This window comes from Dermatophagoides farinae, chromosome 6 (genome assembly GCF_024713945.1).
Source record: "Dermatophagoides farinae isolate YC_2012a chromosome 6, ASM2471394v1, whole genome shotgun sequence".
NCBI lineage: Eukaryota > Metazoa > Arthropoda > Arachnida > Sarcoptiformes > Pyroglyphidae > Dermatophagoides > Dermatophagoides farinae.
This window is the reverse complement of record NC_134682.1, coordinates 1,618,661-1,640,682: the sequence shown is the minus strand read 5'-3', so window position 1 is coordinate 1,640,682 and position 22,022 is coordinate 1,618,661. Positions and strand designations below refer to the sequence as shown.

Sequence of the window (22,022 nt, the reverse complement as noted above, 5' to 3'; positions counted from 1 at the left end):
CAATTTCCAGAAACTTTCCAAATCATAATGTCGAGAATCATCATCATCATTTTATTTAATGAATAAATTATTCGGAATCCTAGTGCAATGTCTCTATAATTTAATCATCTTAAATCATTCCAAAAGATAGCCATGATCAAATATACATGGATCATCATTGTTGCAATATTTTTATTTGATTATGGTAATTCTCATTATTGATTGATAATCCAATATCATTTTAACAATTCTATTGATGAAAATATAGCTCAAGCATCGTTCGGTGATCGATTAAAATTGTTTCAATATTTTTTCATCAATTGTTATCGAAACAATTGTTCAAAACCAAATTCATTGGCACAATTCGAATCAAGACAACCAATTTATCTGAAATTATTCGGATGGGATTGCCAATCAGAATGTCAATTAGAAGCACAATGGCAAACGATTGATCGATTACAGAATCATGAAACGCCACAATCTATTCCACAATTTTATGGAAAAGTAAGATGTAATTTAAAATTATGGTTATCTTAATATTCTAAACAATTTTATACGAAATTCATTCAGTGGACATTTTATCGATTGTTCGGAATTCAGGAACCAGCATCGTTCATTTTTTCCATCGGTAATTTGGCAACAAATTTTTACTGTTGGCAAGATTATCGAATTTTCGGCAAATATTCAAATGATCCATTTTATAATTTATGGCAAATACAAGCATTTATCTCGATGAATGCTTGGTTTTGGTCAATGGCATTCCATGCTCGTGAAACACCGTTAACCGAGGTTTATTTTTTTAAAAAAATCCTTGATTAGATGATTCAAAAGCTAAATTTTTTTTCTTTTCACTAGAAATTGGATTACTTTTCTGCCTATTTAATTGTGATCTATTTATTGTTTACAATCACTGTCAAAATGTTTGTCGAAGTGTTCAAATTTAATTCTAAAATGATTCAGATTTCATTAGCCATGCCCTTCATCAGCTTCTACGTTTATCATTTGATTCGAATGTATCATCGATTCGATTATGGTTACAATATGAAAATCAATGTTATAACTGGTATGTGATTGTTAGCCATTGGTGATTTTAAATAATCTTGATGATTATTAATGGTTAGGCATTGCAAGTACAATTTTATGGTTAGTCTGGTGTTTCATCAATCGTCATCATCGTACACATGTTCGAAAATGTTTTCTAAGTTTATTATTTGTTAACTTGTGCTTAACATTGGAATTGTTTGATTTTGCTCCAATTTTCTACACATTCGATGCTCATTCCATTTGGCATTTGGCTACAACATTTTTTCCATTTTTCTGGTATAGGTAACCATTTTTTATCAACGGAAAAAATTAATTATGACCATTAATTTTTGTTTTTTTTTTACCACACAGTTTTCTAAAAGATGAGGCAATTTTTTATCTAGTCCAAACATCAGATGATGAAACGAAACAGAAATTACTTTGATTTAATTTTTATTTTTGTTTTTTGGAACTAAAAAAAAAATAGAATAAATTTTAGAATTGAAAAATTTAAATTGAAATTTTCCTATCCTCTATGTACGGTCCATTTGAAAAAACGAGCGAGAAAAATAATAAAAAACGAGGATTCTCTGTCTTGCGGGTATCACGATCGATGGCCTGACTCAGAATTTTCTACAATTTCATTATTTTTGTTTGTGATTGTTTGGTTTTTAAATATTTTTCATTCATTCATGCAAACCGACAACATTTTTGAACTTAATTCCATTTAGATTTAGATTTTTTTTTCGATAATAAATAAATACTGGAGAAAAAAAATATCTAGAAAACGTCATTCGTGTTTCGTGGATTGACCGCTGTATGGATACCATTCATTTCAATCGAAAACATTGTTTCATCGAGAAAATATCCAAACTTTGATATATAAAATTCACATAATAATTGTGTTTGTTTACAATTGTTTCAAAAAAATTCTATCCAATATTGCAAACTATTTCGTCAAATGGCCTCAAACGATAAAGATGATGATGAACTTACAATACCGCGTGCGGCAATCAATAAATTGATCAAAGAGATTGTACCAGATATTCGTGTGGCCAATGATTCTCGTGAATTTATTCTTCAATGTTGTTCAGAATTTATACATAAAATAACAACAGAAGCAAATTTAATATGTGAAAGTCAACAGAAAAAAACAATGTCGGCTGAACATGTTCTATCAGCACTTGATCGACTTGGTTTCTCCAATTATAAATCCGAAGCCGAATCTGTTATGAATGATTGTAAAGGTAAAAGACGACGACAATCAACACGTTTAGAACATTTAGGCATACCTGAAGAAGAACTACTTAGACAACAACAAGAATTATTCGCCAAAGCTAGACAAGAACAAGCATTGATTGAACAACAAGAATGGTTACAAATGCAAAACGCTGCCATTGCTCAGCATAGTTTAAATGTTCCAAATGAAGATGAAGAATATGAATCCTGAATCACCATAAATTATAATCAATTATATCGCCATTAAAATGAAATATATATGAATTATCATTATTTACAAACTACAACTTTCAATCTGAAAAAATTTTTGTTCATTTTAAATAATTTTTTTTCTCGCATACACAATTATTTTCACTTTTCAATTTGTTCGTTCAATTCAATTATTCTTAAACTTCATATATTTTTTTTCTTTGACAATATTTTCAATATTCGCGCTACATATAATTGTGTTTGAAATATATGCCGACACAATATGGCCGACAATATCAGTTTTCCAAAATCATCATCATCCGATGATAATCAAGCTCAGCCATCTGAACCGTTACCACGAACCGATCTTCATATATCTGATTCAGAATTAGAAACAAATCTTCAACAGATTCGTGAAAATAATGACATTATATGGCGTGATTGGTTTTTCAATAAAATTGAAAAAATTCTCGACATTTCCAATGGGAATAATTCAATTGGTCAACAACAACAACAACAACAACAATCATCACAACAACAGCCTACAATTAAAAATGTTACCGTAATATTCGGTCAAGCCGGTAGTGGCAAAACATTTCTTATACAATTGCTCAGTCAAACAAAACGTTTTCAAAGTCGTGTTTTGATTTCATTCTATTGTAAATTCACCTCATCCACACCAAATGATTTCATTGATTGTTTTGATCAACAGATTCAACAGATATTTAGCCATGTTCAAAAATCCTCATCATTATTTACATCGCGTATTATCGATACAAACAACATTGCTAATCATAGTGTTAATTTTCGTGAAAATTTACTTAAATTATTGAATAGTTTTTCAAAAGATTTGACTATTGTAAATAAGTATCAATTACAATCGAAACGTTATCTATTATTAATCGATTCGATTGATCTACGTCCAGATATTTGTGATTTAGTTGCTAGCAATTTACATTCATTACCTAATTGGCTACATGTAATCATAACGGCAAGACCAAAACGTTATCGTGGCATAACGAAAATGTTTTCTGGTGCACGTAAAATTGTCATTGATGATATTAAAAAATCTAATGTCTATAATGATATAATGGGTTATCTTTGTAAACATCAAACGAAAATACAAGCAACAACTACATCAGCAACTACCTCAAACGAATCATCACAATCATCATCATCGAAACATTTGTTGAATAGAATTGTTCATAAAAGTAATGGATCGATTTTATATGTGAAAATATTGCTCGATTGTTTTGAAAGAAAAATTTTCGACATTCAACAATTAGATTTCGTTGGTGCCACTTTAAATGGTCTTTATTTAGCTTTATTCACCAACATTTTTAACAATAATTCTAAATGGGAAACAGAATTCAAAACAATATTCTCATCGATAGATCGAATTAATTCATTTAAAGTATCCGTCGCTAATCTACTCACAAAACTTCAATGTTCAGAAGAAACATTGAATCAAATATTGAATGTTTTATTTGTTCATCATTTGATTCTATATACCGATAATGATCAATCGATCAAATTAATACATGGTAGTCTATTTGAATGGCTAAGCGATATTAAACATTGCACGGCAAGATTCATTTGTCGATCATATTTTCCAGATACGGAACAATCACATTTATTAATGATGAATCTTAGTGAACAAGTTGCAAAAAATCGACAACTAGCATTGGCCATCAGTAATAAATATATACAGGATAATGATGATTCAATCAATGATATATCCGATGATATGTTATATGAAAGAGATCGTTCAGATTCACAAATGGGAACAACCAGTGGACAAGCACAAGTATCGACAAATTCAAATAATAAACTATTTGAACTTCAAACAATAGGCATTTATGCCGAAGCCAATTACAGTCATATTGATAAATTCAATAATAATAATGATAAAAATTTAACAAAAACTAATTCCATTGAACAAGAAGATCTTGGTAATAATAATAAAAAATATAATGGAAAATTGTCATTGAAATTTGATTCAACATTGGTACCGAATGATTCACAACAACATCATCATCATCATCATCATCATAGTAGTTCATTTATTAATTCCACAAATCTGGTTGAAAGTACTACATCGAATTCATTGAAGGATTGTAAATCCAAACCATATCTACCAATGACCATCGATGATGATTGTCTTGTCGACAGTGATGGTGATGAACAACAAAATCAATTAGTCGATGATCAAGATTTAAGTAAAACAGAAATATCCAAAGAATATCTAAACAAATTATATCAGAAATTTGAGCAAGCACTACATTTATGCGATCTAAAAGCATTACGTAGCATTTTAAGCCGTTATGGTAATGTTATAATCAATCAGAATTTCATTAATGGTAAAACACCAATGTATTGGGCGATCAAAAAAGGCAATATGAAATTGGTTGAATTGTTTCTTGAATTTAATGCCGATGTCAATGCTGTCTGTGATCCGCAATGGGGATATTCATCATTAATATTGGCATTGATGCAACATTCGTTCGACATGTGTGAATTATTATTGGAAAATGATGCCGATGTTGAACTATTGGATCGATATTCAATGCCACCAATTTTACATGCCATTCTTGTTAATTGTTCACCGGAAATTATCAAATTACTATTGTATTGGGGATCGCATACAGATTTTATTGATGAAACTGGTCGATCTTTGTTACATTTTGCTGCTAATGAACCGAAAACATGGGGACAAACAATAAGTTTATTGCTTACTGTTGGTTGCGATGAAATGCATCGAGACAATAATGGTCAAACTGCATTACATATGGCCGCTGCTAATGGTTCGCTTGAAACTGTTGAAGTTCTTGTAGAGTTTGGTGGCGATAAATTAATTCATACACAAGATAAATCCGGAAAACTTGCCATACATGAAGCAGTTGCTAAGAATAATTTTGAAGTATGCGAACCATTAATTACACCGAAATCAATAAATTTTGCTGCTCATAGTGGTAATTCACCGTTGAGAATTGCAATCTTATCTTACTACCTCGATTTGGCTCAATTATTGATCCTTAAAGGTGCCGATGTTAATTATAAAGATGCTGATGGACGATCAATCATCTATTGTGTTGTTGCATTTACGCATAGCACATTAGAACAAAAAGGGCCACCATTTTTCAATCTTGCTGCATTGTACAAAAATGGACCAGAAGAATATCTGGAAACAGCGGTTAAGACAATTGAATTTTTAGCTCGATTTGGTATTGATTTGGAAATTAAAGATCTCGAAGGCCGAACAGCTTTACATGTGGCAGCCTGGCAAGGAACATATGCAATAGTTGATTGTTTAATTAAACTTGGAACGAATATCGATGCCATCGATGCTGAAGGTAGAACACCATTACATATGTGTGCCTGGAATGGTCATATTGAAGTGTTACGATTGTTAATTGAATCCGGTGCCATGGTCAATCCAATATCATCGACTCAAGGTGCATCACCATTACTAGTGGCAGCTCAACAAGGTCATTATGAAACCTGTGCATATCTTTTACAGGCTGGTTCGGATATTTCACATCGAGATTTTTATGGCCGAAATGCCAAAGATGTTGCATTGAATTGTGGTCACAAAGAAATTGTACAATTAATCGATTCATTTGTTGTTACAACAGTCAGTAGTGTTGGTAGTTTGGAACATAATCAATCAAATAATGATTTACCAATGAATCATTCAAACGATCATGATGTAATGGCCATAAAATATTCAAAATATGATGCCAGATTTTATGGTATAAATCAATCAATCAATAATAGCAATAATCAAAATTTGGATAATAATAATGGTATAATGGCAACAACGATGGTAGCAATAAATAATACAAATAGTGTTCCAAACAATCATAATATCAACAATAATAATAATAATAATAAAGGAATAATTGTTGGATCAAGAAAAAGTAAAAAAACCAGATCCATAAGTAAATTGACCAAAATGTTGCATTAATTTTCTATCATTCATTTTATTCATTTATTCATTTTTGCATTTTTATATTTAAAAAAAAAGTACAAAAAGATTCGATCACGACTGATTATAATCACATTTTTGTTCGAATTCTTTGTTTTAATTTGATTTTTTTTTGTTTGTTTTTTTGATTATATACACAACCACAATCTCATCCATCCACCCACGCACACAAACATACACACACACACACAAACACAATTACATCTGATTATCATATACATACTTTTCATGGATTAATTTGGAAATAATTAAATGAAATGATTTTTTCTTTTTTTTGAGATTAATCATGAATAAATTTGACATTTTCCACTTTTTTTTGAAAAATGTTTCTCATGGTTGTTGTTGTTGTTGTTGTTTTTGTTTCGAATAAAGTTGCTTAGGTAAACAAGTTTGTTAGTTGAGTGGCTAATAATTTTATTCACCGTTATACACAACGTATGATCAGGTCACGATTCATTGGAACCAAAAAAAAACCAATAAACTTGATACAAAAACCGGTTCATCCGGATCATTCTCGAATTTATTATATTATTATTATTATGTTTATCGGTTAGAATAAATCTTATTTAGCGAATGAATGAATGAATGAATGAATTGACCTCAGTTCGAATTGATCGTTAGTCATAGTCATCGTCATCAACAAGAAAAAAATTGTTCATTTTGTTTCTTCATTTATTTTCATAATACACACACAAACAAAAAAAAAATGATGAAATTTTTATCGATTTGTTGTTTATTTTCATTCATTTTGGGTAATTCATTCATACTGAATTATGCCAATCTGATTGGAACGTCAATAAATATAAGCAATGATGGCCGATTGCCATCGATGACTGACAATATTCATGCTACTACGGATAACAATGATGATGATGATGATGGTGGCGATGAAAAATCACAATCGATTGATCCGATCGAAACAACAGCAAAATTATTGATCCGTGTCGATGAATTGGTTGAAAAATTATTAGCCGCTAATAATAATAATAATAATGATGATTCGATTTCTGGTGAACATTATTATATTTCGGATGATCATGTTGAAGCATCATCATCATCATCATCAGTAGTCATTGATGATGATGGTGATTCAAAAATGGCCATCGATCATAATGTCAACAATCAACAGGTCGATGAATCAGCTGATTCGAAAAATCAATACCAACAAGAAGAACGTTTTTCTGTTCTATTAACCGATTTGAAAAAGATTGAAGAAATGATTGGCATCGCCATAGTTAAAGCTAATTTAAATCGTCAATATCGATTGGTAATGCGATTACGGCCATTACAAACATATGTGCAACAAATTTATCGAAATCTTGAATCACTTCGTGCTCGTGTTGTAGCCATTGCTACATTATCCAATCTGGCAATTACTGTCAATGATGTTTTGGTACAATTTGGTGATGTAATGACTAGTTCACAGATAATGTCATCCGGTATGATACCGAAAAATCCGCCACCAAAAATTCTTCCCAGTATTACAAATTTCAGCAGTTCCAATATTGTTCCAATAGCTGTTGAATCGACAAAAACTACAACTACAAACAGAATCATTTCGGAATCATCATCAACGAAAATTGTGACAACAACTGAAAATCCAACAACACTTTCATATGTCGAAGTGGATGCTGAACATTTTTTTCAGAATATTCTTTCGGATCATAAAAAATGAAAATCAATCATTATGGCAAATATTTTTACAATTTATTTTATTTATTTATTTATTTAACTGTATGGGATGAAAGTATTGAAAAAAGTAAAAAATAAAATTTAGTAAAAAAAAACAATACCTTTTTCGTATCTTTATTTTTTGTTGTTGTTGTTGTTGTTGTATGTTGAATAATAAGTAATCGAACAACATCTTACGAGACAGTATTAGAATAATAATGATGGATTATTCATTTCGATAAAAAATGGATCTAATACATGTCTGGTAAGATGGCAACCGTTACTCAATAGCTTTAATTTTACAGGTTGAATTTTTTTTTGGATTAATCCAATCGATTAAATTCAATGTAAAATAAATTGTGTCGAATCAATCACATATGTGCAATTATTCGAAAAACGAAAATTTGAAAAAAAAATCCATCGAATCGAAACGTCATCATCATACCGTGTGGATGGATCATCATCGTTTTGTTTAATTTTATTTTTTTCTGCACGTCATCCTCCATCATCATCATCATCATCATCATGATCGTGGTTGTTTGTCACTAAGGAAAAAAACAACGAGAAATAAAATCGAGATTAGTTATGTTTGTATAATAATAATAATATGAACAAATTTTTTTTTTCGGTTGTGATGTGGTTTTCTTTTCGTTTCGTTGTTTAGGATCCGATCAACGACATTTTGTTTTGGCTTGTTTGGATTTTGATAATACCACCATTTTATCAGGATTGAAAGTAGGAAAAAAATGATGATGATGATGATGATGAAATAGATTTACCACACATATGGATGTCACCATTTACCATTTATATTGTCGATCTGATGATTTCACAACTATTTAATAAAAATGATGGCGGTTGGTTTTTTTTATTAGTAGTTGGTTGACCTATACATTAAATTTCATATACTTACCGAATAATACAAAACGCAACAGGTAAACAAAACAAAACAAAACAAAAAAAAAAATTAAATTTCGAATTCAAAACAAACACACATACACGTACAAACAAAATACACAAATGTCGTTTCTGATCGGTGTTTAGCACTTGTATGTTCGGCAATATATATTATTGGATTGGATGATGATCTTCATTTTCAATCATCATCATTGATGATGGCGTTTCAAAAAAAAAAATTGAAGAAAAGTAATACGAGAACAGCAACAGCAAAACACACACACACGCACAAAATAGAGTCAAGCTCATCAATGAAACACGAGATATTTTTCTCTTTTAAAAACAAAACAAAAAAAAAATAAAATAAGTTTCTTTGGACTCAACAAACAATCAATAAACAACAAGTAGTATTATATATACGGGCGCGACAATTACAAACAAAAAATTTTTTTTTCATTTCATTTCATTTTCTTCTACGTCTTTTTTGGATGTGTGAGTATGATCATCAATTCAAAAAGGCTGGTGTTGTATTTCTTTTTCATTCAAAGACAAAAACAACAACAACAACAACAACAACAACATCATCATCATTATTATTATTATCATCATCATCATCAATCCTCGAAAAAAAAATGCTTGAAGCTTTGAAAAGTTGAAATCAAAATCAAAGTATTCATCATCATCAACATCGTTGTAGCCGTTTGTTTCAATACGGCGACACACTTGTTGCTTCTTGTTGTTGTTGTTGTTATTGTTGCCTTTCCTGTATTACCACTGCTAAATTTACAATGTCATCGACGTTTATTCATTTTGTTGGTCGATCATCATCATGATCATTTTGTTTGTGGCTGTCTGTTAATTTTTTTTTTTTTTTTTTTGATTGGTGGAATTATTGGTGGTATATTTTTTTCTGCTGTTGTTGTTATTCCTAAATACAACATATATATATTGGTACACATCAATAACATTGGCACAGATTTATTTGTGTGTAATGTGTGTGTATGTGTGCGTGAAAAGTTGAATAAAATACTACAGATCAATAACAGAGACGAGTGTATTATAAATCGATATATCAATTGAACCGAAACCAACAACAACAACAAAATAATAATCAATGATGATTGTTGGTATATGAAAAGCATTTAGCTAAATGGATATATGATGATCAAACTAATCAAAATACACATAGATAGTAAAATATTATACCAATATATTATATTAGATCGTTCGATGAATTTTCAAATCATGAACCGAAAAAAAAATGAAATGAAAACACAAAGATAACAAAAAAATGATGATGATTATGGGTGTGAAACTTTCACATTACATATTTAGTATAAAAAAAACGATAACTGTATACACACAGATATCATACACATAGCATTGAGCAGATATATTACCATACTATTGGAGTTGTGATTTACAAATGTGTGCGATATACTGTTTTGAATCAAAGAATGATAGGGCAACAAATAATAATAATGATGTTGATGGCGATGATGATGATACAAGATTTTTGGTTTGTTTTGGCGCAACACTGGTATTATAATAATCCTGGTTTATAATAACAAAAAAAAAACGATGAATGTAAAAAAAACTGAATGTGGGAGGGGAACAGTAAAAAAACAGTAACACAAATCATAAATTAAAAAAAGATTAACATTATATATTCATTCCAACAACAACAACCAATCTAACCAACAAAACAGACAACCAAAAGAAAAAAATAAAGCAAACAACAATCATCATCATCATCAACCACGCCGACACCATGGCCACCACCAACACCAACACCACCATAATCATCATCATCATAGCCAGAAAAAAAATATTGAACCAAATGGCGACATTTTCATACATACAAAAAAAACACACACACACATATAAAAATATCAAAGAGACAAAAAAAAAGTAGGAGTGATTAGACATGTGTTTTATATGTGAAGGATATATATGAGAATGACATAGAGTTAGTTAGTAGGAGAGAGAGAAAAAAAAGAAAGAGATAGATGGATAGAGATAGAATGGAAATGGAAATGAAAAAAAAAATGAGAGACAGGCATCACACATCAAAGAAATGTGGTGTGGGGAATAATAATGAAAAAAAAATCAGAAAATGATGTACACAGAGAGAACAGAGAAATAAAAATCAAAAAATTTCCTATCTCTCTCTCTCCCCATTCTATACTTTGAAATATTTTTATCAAACAGGAAAAAAAATTGAATACAAAATAAAATGAGGAAAAGAAATTTTGTATTTTGCATTTTTGTTTTGTTTTAGTATGAACAGAAATCATCAATGGACAAAATACGGTAACAATATCCATTTGATTCGAGTGAAAAATCAAAATCATCAGACTGAATGAAAATCGATATTCTCATTTTTTTCCTAAATATACAACAGCAACAGAAAAAAAAACATACCTACAACCATGATTTTTGTTTGCAATCATAAAAAAAAACAAATATTTCAAAAACCAACCTCAATTCCTAATCAGACAAAAATTTTTTTAAAAAATGAGAAAAATTTTTTAAAGAAAGACAGAAAAAAAGGATTGCAACTACAAAATGACGAACCATTTTTCGTGTGTCGAGTGTGTGTGTGTTTTTTTGGTGATATAATGATGATGAAGAAAAATAGGAATTTTTTTACGAAAAAAAAAAAAAAAAAAAATGATGACGAATCAACCATCCAAACCATCCATCTATCCATCCATCCATCCATCTATCCGACCATCATCATCGCGTTTGTATTCAGAATTGGTGAAAGAATTTCAAAGTTGACAAACGGAATAAAGAAGATAATATATTTTTGGCAAACATACACACAAACGCACAATACAATATACACACACTGTACAACTTTCACATATTTATAACAGGAATGAATGAAAAAAAAAGAAAGCAAACAAAAAAAACGGAATGACATAGACGAATGTCGACCGTTATTTATATACATCATCATCAACGACGACGACGACGACAATGATGATGATGATGATGATGATAAAGTCTCGAGGTTTAAAACAGCACCACCACCACCACCACCATAGGGATGATCCGATCTTTTTTTTCTATTTCATTCTCAATTTATATATCAAATCCAATACAATGTTGTTGTTGTTGTCATCGTTGTTGATGATGATAATAATAATAGAAAAGATATTTATGTTTGTGTGTGTGTGTGTGTGATGTATGAAAAGAAATCTTTTCATTTTTTTTTCTACAGATTGGATTTAATTTTATTTGCCAGTTCTGTTCTTGTATATCTTCTATAGTTGATTTGATCACCATCAATAGAAAGAATGATTATTGAGATCGTTGTCATTGGTCGTATCCATACACTAAAAACAAACTGTATGATGATGATGATGATGTATAGGCGAGAGCAATAGATAAATTTCATCATCATCATTATCATCATACTTCTGCTAAATCAGCCATTCTTTTTTTTTACTCTGTTAGAAGAAATTGTCAAGAAAATAAAGATGAGTTTACTGTTTTTTTTTCTCTGTGTATTTTCTCTGGTAATCGTTTTTTTTTTTGCTCTGAATGGGTGGAGGGAGTGTAATGATAACAACAAAAAAAAATTACAAAAACAACAACAACAATCTATATATGATGATGATAATGTAATTCTGTGGAAAAAAACTTTTCTGGTCAAATATTTCATATGGATAATAGGGTGTTGTTGTTGTTGTTGTTGATTTGTTCGAATTGAAAGAACATAGAAAAAACTGATAGCGATTTTAACATCGAAAATGGAAAAAAAATATCGATCCTTGAAGTGCAAATAGAAACTTTTGATTTTGATAACGTGTGTGTGTAAGTACAGATTATCATCATCATCATCATCATAGAAAAAATATTACCAACAAAAAAAAAATCAACCATTGATTTTTGTTGGATGATAATGTGGTTAAGAGGTTGTGGATATAAACACACGCACACACTAGTATATCAAACCAGACCCGGTATCATCATCATCACAAACGAATCATAAATAAAATTTCCACCACCATACATACACCATGGTGATGTGATCATTGCATTGATCATCAACAACATTAATATCATCACCATCATCATCATCATCAAATGACAAATCAAGTTGTCGTCTTGATAGTTCAAGAAAAAAAAACAATGTTTTTTTTTATTTGGATTATAATAATAATGATGATGATCGATCTATTGATTGATTTAAAAGATAATTAATTTGGTCATCGAAAATCTAGGTGATGATAACATGAATCAATCAATTAATTGGTGATTAATTTCAACATTTATGTCTAGAGATAATTTTTTGCAGAAAAAAAAATCAATACGATGATGATAACAGTTTTGTCTGTTATCATTATCATTATCATCATCATCATCATAATTGTAATTAGAAATTGGCTAGTAGGATCTTAATTGAATCATTATTATTTTAATTGGTTGTGGTAATATTTTTCAATTAGCTTTTTTCGATCAACATTCAGAATTTAAAAATATCGATATTTTTGTCATTACAACAACAAACTCATTATCATCACTTCAGATAGAAAATGATCGTATGAATTTTCAATTCGGTCCAAACAACGATATATAAAATTATATTACCATCAAAGAACAAAAAAACAGACATTTATCATCAATCAACATTTATAGAAAAATAAAATGAAATAAAACAACGACCCGACATTGGTGATGGACATTGCTTTTTTTCCACTTGTTGATCATACACACACGCACACAATGATATGATTCGATGATCTAATCTGTTTATATTTTTCTTTGGATTGAAAAAAAGTGGAAAAATCCAATGGAATAAATATAGAAAGAAAATTTGAGATATATGAAAATGAATTGCAATAAGCTGAAAAAAAAATCGATCGATTAGTGTCGATTATTTTTTCTTGTTCACACACACACACACATCAAAACTATGGATGTCATTGAGTGTGGGCGGATGCGAGTGTCACAATGAATGACATCCATAGTTTGATGCATGAACACACACACACACATACACACATTGTGAGTCATTTAGAATATATCTGAAATTAAAGTTATCTTAATGTTGATTTTTTTTTATTATCATGATTCGGTATTTTTATATCTTGTCACCAGAACTCATAAGACTCATTCTCTTTCTGTTGTCTGTGTGTGTGTGTGAGTGTGAATTTGATCTGTCTTGGGTGTGGAAACACACACATACACACACACAAATAAAACTACAAAGCAAGAAAAAAAAATTTGATACTCTGTCATTGATTGTTTGGTTGATTGATTGAATGATTGATTGAAATGATCACAAAAATCAAGATGCAAATGGTATATGTCACAAGATTTTTCATTCATTTCAATAAGATAAGTTGATGATAATGATGATGATGATGGGACAAAAATTTAATCAGAATGTCGAAAAAAAATCACAAGAAAATGAATAAAAAAAAATCATCAACAGGCAAGACAACAATATGATCGAGACAGAATTTTTCAAATGAAAAACAAAACAAAAAAAAAATAGTTTAACCGATCACAATTGTTGGTCGTTCGGGAATGAAGAAAAAAAAACGTTTCTTCACACATCTGGCCCTCATCATCATTACCATCAGCAGCAGCAGCATAATCATCATTAGATGAGGTTGACGAATTTTTTTTTCATTTCTAATTTTCTCTTGAATTTTGGTGAAGAGATTACAATAATAAATTGAGATTGAGATTTTTCCATGAAAAAATCCGATAATACTTAAAAATAGTTTCATCTAATGGTACTGTAAAAAAAAGAAAAAAAAGAAGAAATTACCATTCATTCGAATTGTATTTGGATGTTATGTATGCGTGTGTGTGTGTGTGATCTCGATTATTTTCACAGACTGGACAACTAAATTCGAACAACAACAACAACAAACAAAAATCAAACTTATTAATGGTATCCATTAAGTCCAGATTTCCTATAAAATTTTCACAACTACCACCATTACCAACACCACTATCATCATCATCATCTTGATGAATGTGAAGTGTGTGTGCATGCAATCGGGAAAAAATTAGTTCGGGTAAATAGACCCACTGTTTTTCAAATGAATTTCGAATGAAGAAATTAAGATGTTGTTGATGATGATGATAATGATGAGTATTCATCAACATCATTTTCGTTCAATTTTTTTTACCTAAAATCAAAATGGTGCTATTTTTTCCAACAGAAAAAAATGAATAAACTTACATTCGAAATGTAAACATTCATCATGATCGTTTTTTTTGACTTTTTTTTGTCGAAATTTCGGAAAAACAAATCCAAATAATTATCGAATGGTGTGGTAGCGGTGGTGACATTTTTTTCCAATCGATTTATAGATTCAGAAATAAAAAAATTCATTGAATGACAAATTAAAGGACAGATAAAAATACATACATACGATATTATCATCAACCATAATTTTATCATTTATGTTTCGAACGTTTTTCATATGCCAATGATTTCATTTTTTCTTGCAGGTCCCAATGTATCTTGCCAAATAATCGAATATATCAAAATCGAATTTGTTTACGAATCACATTCTTATTATTATTATTATTGAATAAGATAAAATTTATGAAAAAAATAACTTGCCAAAATTAAAATAAAAAAAAAATATATCAATCGGATCATCATGCGACAAAAGATGTTGATAAATGGCAATCATGATGCATTTTATTGTATTGTAAATGAGAAATGTACAAACACACACAAACACACGTACGCACTATAAATGTCTGAACTTTTATCACTCATTTTTGATGATTTTCATTGGAAAAAAATATCAATTTCAAACAAAATTTAATTTTGAGAAAAAAAAAGAAAAGAAAATTTCCCCAAACACAAGCAGCATGTGCAAATATAAATCGGAAACACAATGAAAACGGTTATATTTTCCTATACCGTTTCAAACAAACAAAAAAAAATTGTTACATGTAAAATGTGGAAATGGAATGATTCGAATTTTTTTTTTTTGGTTCGATTCTGTCGACATCTATTGTCATAAATTAAATTAAAAAATATTACATCGATATATATTGATGAAAACAAAATTATTTAAAATTGTTTAAAAATTTAACCGCATTGAACATGTTTCAGATCCATAATCCAATTGATCACATTGATCCAATTGTGCAATTTTTGAATAATTATTAAAATATCGAAATGAATCTTTACCACAACGGATAAGTACGTATATGGAAACACATTGTTTAAATTCAGAAATGGCACTAAAAAAAATCAAACCGAAAAAGTTAGTGAAATTCTTATTAAATTGATAAAATCAAAATGATTTTTTTTTTAAATTCTTACCAACAAATTGTTTCACTTTCACGTTGCCAATCTAATTGTATGCCATTTACGTCTTCTTCATTCCATAATTTACGAATACGGCCATCAAAACGATGTTCACATGGTTTATCGAATTTTTTCACCACCCAATTACAATATGGATCAAGAAGACTGCCAAAATCTGTTCGTAGATCGAATGCAAATCGTCGTGAACGATCCCAATAATCTTTGAAGATTTTTTCTTGCATACCAATCACATGTATTTTACGCATCCATTGATGTTTTAATTCAAAACAAATTTTTGGCAAATTCTGTTTCTGTGTCAAATTCCATTTGACTGTGCCAAGAATTATCTGTATGGTAGCTTCTTTTTCATCCAATGAACATTTGCTATCTTCTTCATAGAGATATTTTTTCAAACAACGTTCAAAATGATATAAAGATTCACATTGATCACCGGTATTTATTTCATCATGGCCAAATTGAAAATCATTGCCCATGTTTGTTGTCCAACATATCCAAATAACTTGTGTCGGTATACATGGTCCACGTGAATTACTATTAATCGTATGGCTTATACCATTCTGATCGATCCATTCATTTTCGGTAATAATTTCATCACCATTTTGTGGACCAAGCCAATCGATTTCTTTTTGTTTACACGAAACAATTGTTTCATTATTCTGCGTGATAATATATTTCAATATGCTAAATGTTGACCATGTCATTTTTTCTTCACATTTATCAGCAAATCTAATCAAACAGGTAAATTCTTTATCCAACGATCGACATACATTCAATACATCAATTTGTGATGCAACTTCTTCCTCTTCGGTACGATTAACGGTAAACACAACAAAACGACCTTCAATAATTTCAATTTTTCGTAATAAACTTGATTCACAATCGGTTAATAAATGTAGATCACAATCAAATTCTTCTTCAAATTGAATACCGGTAGTAAAATTGTATGCACGAAATGTAAGATCAATATTACTGGAACCTTTTCGTAATAATCGTTGATAATAATCATTCAAACGAATCATATTACGTGAACGATGTTGTTGCATCGAAAATAATCTATCACGGAAATTATCATATTCTTCTTTATTCAATTTCTGTTTCAATAATAATGTTGATGGTTCTGTCAAATGTTTTCGATTGGTTATTTGTAGTTGATCATTTTGGATGGTTGAAAAAACGATCGTACCATTAACATCATCATCGCCAAGAATTTCATTTGCATAAATCAATACTGTAGCCAGAATGATGGATAAAATGAAAAAATTTTGGATGAAAATTGCCATTTTTTTCATAAATCACAATGAAAATGAAAATGAAAATGAAAAAACAACAACAATCATGATCTGATGACAATAAATAATCAAAACGATGAAATCGATTTGATTTGCTCGAAAAAAATAATGGTCAAACATATTGACTATGACGTTTTTTTTTTTAAAAAAAAAAAAAAAAACATCAACACCACCATGTAACTCAAGTTTAAATTTGGTTGGAAAAAAAATGATCACATAACATTGTCATTTTTTTTTTTATTGGAAACAACAAAAAGTGAAAGCAACAAATAATAAATCAAAAAAAAAAAAAAAAATAAAAAAGGTAAACAATTGAACATGGAAATTTTTTTTTTGTCTCAAACTTGAATTGAAGAATAATGTCGTCGTCAAATTCCAAACTCTCATCTTGAAATGGCAGAATTTTGTTGTTGTTGTTGTTATCCAAATTTAGATACCAATTTTACATACATTTCAGTCGTGAAATAAAATAAAAAAAACAAAACTAAATATAAATCCTAAATTTGATAATTAAAAATATTTACAATTTACACACACACACACACACACACACACACACACACACACACACACACACACGCACGCACACAAACAAATCGATCGAAACATGATGATTTGATTTACATGTGATTTTTTTTTTTTTTGAAAATGAGAACCAAAATGAATCATGGAAAAAAAAGATTGAAATTCGAATCTTTTTTTTTGAAAAGGAAACAAACGCAGAAACGCAAAAAGCAAAAATTTTGGCGAAAATTTGAAATCATTGTTTTTTTTGGCTGATAATTTTTTTTTCGAAATCATATTCGTGATGTGATTAATTATGATGATGATAATGGTGATGATTATGCAAAATAAATTTTTGTTTTCATGGGCTGCCACCTCTATGGGTAGTTTATAGTTTATGGGCTGCAAAATATAATTGAAAATGATGATGATCAATTTGTGTAAATTAAGAAAAATAGACAATTTTTTTTATCGAAAATTGTTGTTTTGTTTGTAATGTAGGCATGATGTTGAGATGTTTTTTTTCTGGTTTTAGTTTTTGGTTTTTCAAAACATTTTATGTAGATGAAGATTCCGGCTTAATACAGATCGTACATCGCTAGTAAAACGTAATGCATCCAATACTGGTAATAGATTTAATAATGCCGTATCGGAAGGATCACAAAACCAAGATTTAATTGGTATGGCATTGTCTAACGATACAACAACAAAAAAAAATTAAAAATAAATTTTGTTTTCCCTTTGAAATTTCTTACCTGGATATGAACGATATGCTCCTGGACTATTATCCAGTATGAAAACACTTGATAAATCACCGACAATTGTGGACAAATCTTTTGTATAGCTACCAAAATCCAATGTACAATGTTGACGAAAAAAACGTCTCCGTAATATACCACGATTATTATCCAATTTATCTGCAACTGCTTGGCCATATATTTCCATACTGGCTGTAAATACAACCAAATCATACCAATTGCTCACCTGGAAAAAAAATGAAATCAACAATGAATAAAACTTTTTCAAAAAAAAAAAAAAAATACTTACCACATCAAGAAAATAATCAACATGTGGCCTTTTATGTACATAAAATTTGACTGGATTACGATCAATTGTAACACGAAGTATAAAATCCGGTGGTGTACCCGGTTTCACTGTTTGTCTTGTTACGCCATCATGTTGTGAATGTATCAAAGTTTCATCAAGATCAAGTACCAATGTTTTCCGTTTTACAAGATCTAACAATCGAAAAAAACAAAACATAAAATTATTGCATATGATGATCATCAAATTTTACAACTTACTTAATCGATGTGCTGATAATGGTGATAATGGTATTATGTCATATTTAACTGTTTGATGTTGTTTCAGCTGATGACGATGATGATGATGTGTTCATATATATCATGGAAACAAATGAAAAACAATTTAAATGAGTAAAAACAAAAAATTCTATAATTTTCGAAACAAAAAAAAAATAACTTACCGCTCGAGTTTGTTTTTTCAATGAATAACATATACAAGACCAAACACGTGCAGTGAATAATAGAAATGCTTTTAAACCCATTTGAATTTGTTTAAACATTTGCACAAATTTTCGTTTGATCATACAGATCAGATCGTTCAGAATATATATAGTGGATATCAATTTGAATTGAGGAATAATAATAAACAAACAAAAGAACAGAAAAGTAAGGCCAAAACAAATTTTTGTTTTTTGATTTGATTTTCGCAAATTCTTGTTTTTTTTATAGAATTTAAATAACAAAATGAATAATCATCATCATCATCATTGTGAAATGTCCACACTGATGGATAGAAAAAAAAATTCTCATCAATCAATGATGTTTACTATGTGAATCTTTTGGCGATGATCAATTATTATCATCAATTATTGTGTTTTTATTGTTGATTTGATGAATGTGTATCATAAACACCGATACACACACACACACACACACAAACAAACAAACAAAACGAATGGATTGAAAGAATTTTGCTTATGAAAAGCGAGAATATTAAACAATGGAGAAAGAGAGAAAGAGAAAACAGGCTGTTATGGTGATAGAGATTTGGTTGTTTGATTTTTTTTCTGTTGTCTATAGATTTTGCAATTATGATGATGATGATGATGTTGTTCATACATGTGCGAGATTATTATACACAACAAAATTTATACAATAGCTATGTAAATTTTTTTTTTTTTTTTTTACTAACTAAAATGTAAAAATATAAATATCTGGTTGTAGGTGGTTGGTTGCTTGATTGTGTGTGTGTGTGTGTGTTTTTTTAATGGGGCGCCAAATTATTGTGTTCTCTTCTTCTTCTTCTTTATTTTTTTTCACTCTTTTTTGTGTATGATGTGTATATGTAGCTGATGATGATGATGATGATGATGATGATGTTGGATAAATATTGGATTAAAACAGATTGAATGTGCTGTTGTTGTTGTTGTTGTTGTTGTCATTGGCTCCAACCAAAATATCAAAAACCGTGTGTATACATGTGTGTGATTTCTATACATATACAGATAAATTAGATAGATAAAGTATACATGGGGAAATCGTTTTTGGTTGGTAAATGTGGAATGGTTTTTTTTTTTGATGAATATATCACATACACACACACACACAGAACAATATAGTTTTTTTTAACAGAAAAAAAAGAAAATTTGTTGTTTTTTTGTAGCTTGCGCAGATTTAACAACACACACACATTTATAAATACAAATTGAACATATTGAAAGTAAAGTGTTGTTATATTATAAAACCCATCTAGCTTCTGGTGTTGACATTGTTGTTGATCAGATTATTATTACATAAACAAATATTGAAAAGATTTTTTTTTCGTTTCGTTTCTTTTTCTTTAAAATTTCAGATTTTTTTTTTTTTTTTTTTGAAAAAATGTGGTTTCGTGAAGGAAAAGAAAACATTTTCGAACGTCATAAATGAATGTGTATGTTAGTGCCAGATGGTTTTGATCGGCATCTAATAGATGGCGTTATTGGCATATATTGAGAATTATGATAAATGAATGGCGCCAATTTGTTGTTGTTGTTGTGTTTCAACAACTAAAACAGGATTTCCATTCATTCGATTGAATATCAAAATTGATATCCGATGATCTAAATCGATCAATTGATAGTGTGTAAAGCCATAATTCGTTTGGTGATATTTGAAATTAATTTTTTTTATCATCATTCTAGCTACGTGTTTGTTCAATATACGCACAACTAATAAAATTTCCATAGAATTCTATAGAGTACAAATTTAATGATGATGACAATATACATAAAAGAATTTGTAAAATAAATAAATAGAAAAAAAAATTTAAACATTCGATTCAATGAAGAAGAAGATGGCTGCCCCTGTGAAAAAAAATCGGTTTCGACCAACAATAGCGAAAAAAAAATTAGCGATAGCCGAAAATAGCGATATCGTATATGTAATATTTTCATTCGCTATATTCGGTTTTCGCTATTTTAGGTCGGAATCGAACAAAGACAATAAATGACTGCGCCTTCCAATATTCAATATTTATACAATGATTGGTTGGACCGACCCACACACATATACACATAAGATAGAACTATAGATAGTTCCACTACCACCAATAAATATACCAATGATGATTTGTATACACTACTACTCAAAATTTATGAATCAATTGAAAAATCATTTTCATTGTGTAACTAATATACATTCTTCACCAACAAAATAAAAAAAAATAATCCAAACGTATACACATACATTACAGCCGACATATTCTTCTCTTCCTCTACCTCTGTTCTTTCGTTCATTCATTGTGTGTTTTACATACACACACACACACATCTAACACAACAACAACAACAAACACAACTTATTATTAAGTCCGTGCGCTCAAATTCGAACAACAAGAGTAAAAAAAAAAAAGAAAAAAA

The 22,022-nt window shown here is 29.5% G+C and overlaps 6 protein-coding genes across 8 annotated transcripts; 4 read left to right on the top strand and 2 right to left on the bottom strand.

The window, feature by feature from the left end:
• The first annotated feature begins 19 nt into the window (after positions 1–19).
• On the top strand, positions 20–1,512 carry PGAP3 (Per1-like protein PGAP3). The gene is made up of 6 exons (XM_047057260.2): positions 20–184; positions 248–483; positions 550–768; positions 835–1,042; positions 1,101–1,305; positions 1,375–1,512. The coding sequence occupies exons 1-6, from the start codon at positions 133–135 to the stop codon at positions 1,445–1,447; spliced, it is 993 nt and encodes a 330-aa protein (XP_046913216.2). The 5' UTR covers positions 20–132; the 3' UTR covers positions 1,448–1,512.
• A 73-nt stretch (positions 1,513–1,585) lies between these two features.
• LOC124494353 (uncharacterized) lies at positions 1,586–17,654 on the bottom strand. 3 transcript variants are annotated; one of them, XM_075732054.1, is made up of 5 exons: positions 16,302–17,654; positions 15,387–16,219; positions 15,198–15,236; positions 9,095–9,319; positions 1,586–8,909 (listed from the first exon to the last, which is right to left on the bottom strand). In XM_075732054.1, exons 1-2 carry the CDS (start codon positions 17,594–17,596, stop codon positions 16,057–16,059), a joined length of 1,458 nt encoding a protein of 485 aa, XP_075588169.1. In that variant the 5' UTR covers positions 17,597–17,654; the 3' UTR covers positions 1,586–8,909; positions 9,095–9,319; positions 15,198–15,236; positions 15,387–16,056. The 3 variants fall into 3 exon arrangements, with proteins under 3 accessions (XP_075588169.1, XP_046913484.2, XP_075588170.1); XM_075732055.1 differs by lacking the exons at positions 1,586–8,909; positions 9,095–9,319 and adding an exon at positions 14,032–14,745; XM_047057528.2 differs by lacking the exon at positions 9,095–9,319 and having other exon boundaries at positions 15,198–16,219.
• Positions 1,964–2,600, top strand: NC2beta (negative cofactor 2beta). Its single transcript, XM_047057261.2, has one exon. It carries the CDS (start codon positions 1,964–1,966, stop codon positions 2,450–2,452), a length of 489 nt encoding a protein of 162 aa, XP_046913217.1. The 3' UTR covers positions 2,453–2,600.
• Positions 2,714–6,751, top strand: LOC124493394 (uncharacterized). The gene has a single exon (XM_047056473.2). It carries the CDS (start codon positions 2,714–2,716, stop codon positions 6,395–6,397), a length of 3,684 nt encoding a protein of 1,227 aa, XP_046912429.2. The 3' UTR covers positions 6,398–6,751.
• LOC124493395 (uncharacterized) lies at positions 7,125–8,205 on the top strand. The gene has a single exon (XM_047056474.2). The coding sequence runs from the start codon at positions 7,125–7,127 to the stop codon at positions 8,091–8,093; it is 969 nt and encodes a 322-aa protein (XP_046912430.2). The 3' UTR covers positions 8,094–8,205.
• A 158-nt stretch (positions 17,655–17,812) lies between the features above and the next one.
• On the bottom strand, positions 17,813–20,911 carry Dd (CTD nuclear envelope phosphatase 1-like protein dullard). The gene is made up of 5 exons (XM_047056696.2): positions 19,587–20,911; positions 19,405–19,471; positions 19,148–19,338; positions 18,856–19,084; positions 17,813–18,792 (listed from the first exon to the last, which is right to left on the bottom strand). Exons 1-5 carry the CDS (start codon positions 19,707–19,709, stop codon positions 18,647–18,649), a joined length of 756 nt encoding a protein of 251 aa, XP_046912652.1. The 5' UTR covers positions 19,710–20,911; the 3' UTR covers positions 17,813–18,646.
• Between the last annotated feature and the right edge of the window lie 1,111 nt (positions 20,912–22,022).

What these genes read in the sequence shown, in the direction of transcription:
- PGAP3 (XM_047057260.2), top strand. Translation starts at nt 133, where the DNA reads ATGATCAAATATACATGGATCATCATTGTTGCAATATTTTTATTTGAT. An exon ending in GTGAAACACCGTTAACCGAG is followed by an intron (nt 769 to 834) that starts GTTTATTTTTTT and finishes TCTTTTCACTAG; the next exon opens with AAATTGGATTACTTTTCTGC. An exon ending in GAAAATCAATGTTATAACTG is followed by an intron (nt 1,043 to 1,100) that starts GTATGTGATTGT and finishes ATTAATGGTTAG; the next exon opens with GCATTGCAAGTACAATTTTA.
- LOC124493395 (XM_047056474.2), top strand. Translation starts at nt 7,125, where the DNA reads ATGATGAAATTTTTATCGATTTGTTGTTTATTTTCATTCATTTTGGGT.
- NC2beta (XM_047057261.2), top strand. Translation starts at nt 1,964, where the DNA reads ATGGCCTCAAACGATAAAGATGATGATGAACTTACAATACCGCGTGCG.
- LOC124493394 (XM_047056473.2), top strand. Translation starts at nt 2,714, where the DNA reads ATGGCCGACAATATCAGTTTTCCAAAATCATCATCATCCGATGATAAT.
- Dd (XM_047056696.2), bottom strand. Translation starts at nt 19,709, where the DNA reads ATGATCAAACGAAAATTTGTGCAAATGTTTAAACAAATTCAAATGGGT. An exon ending in TGAAAAAACAAACTCGAGCG is followed by an intron (nt 19,472 to 19,586) that starts GTAAGTTATTTT and finishes CATCGTCATCAG; the next exon opens with CTGAAACAACATCAAACAGT. An exon ending in ATTATCAGCACATCGATTAA is followed by an intron (nt 19,339 to 19,404) that starts GTAAGTTGTAAA and finishes TTCGATTGTTAG; the next exon opens with ATCTTGTAAAACGGAAAACA.
- LOC124494353 (XM_047057528.2), bottom strand. Translation starts at nt 17,596, where the DNA reads ATGAAAAAAATGGCAATTTTCATCCAAAATTTTTTCATTTTATCCATC. An exon ending in GAAAGTGAAACAATTTGTTG is followed by an intron (nt 16,220 to 16,301) that starts GTAAGAATTTAA and finishes GATTTTTTTTAG; the next exon opens with TGCCATTTCTGAATTTAAAC.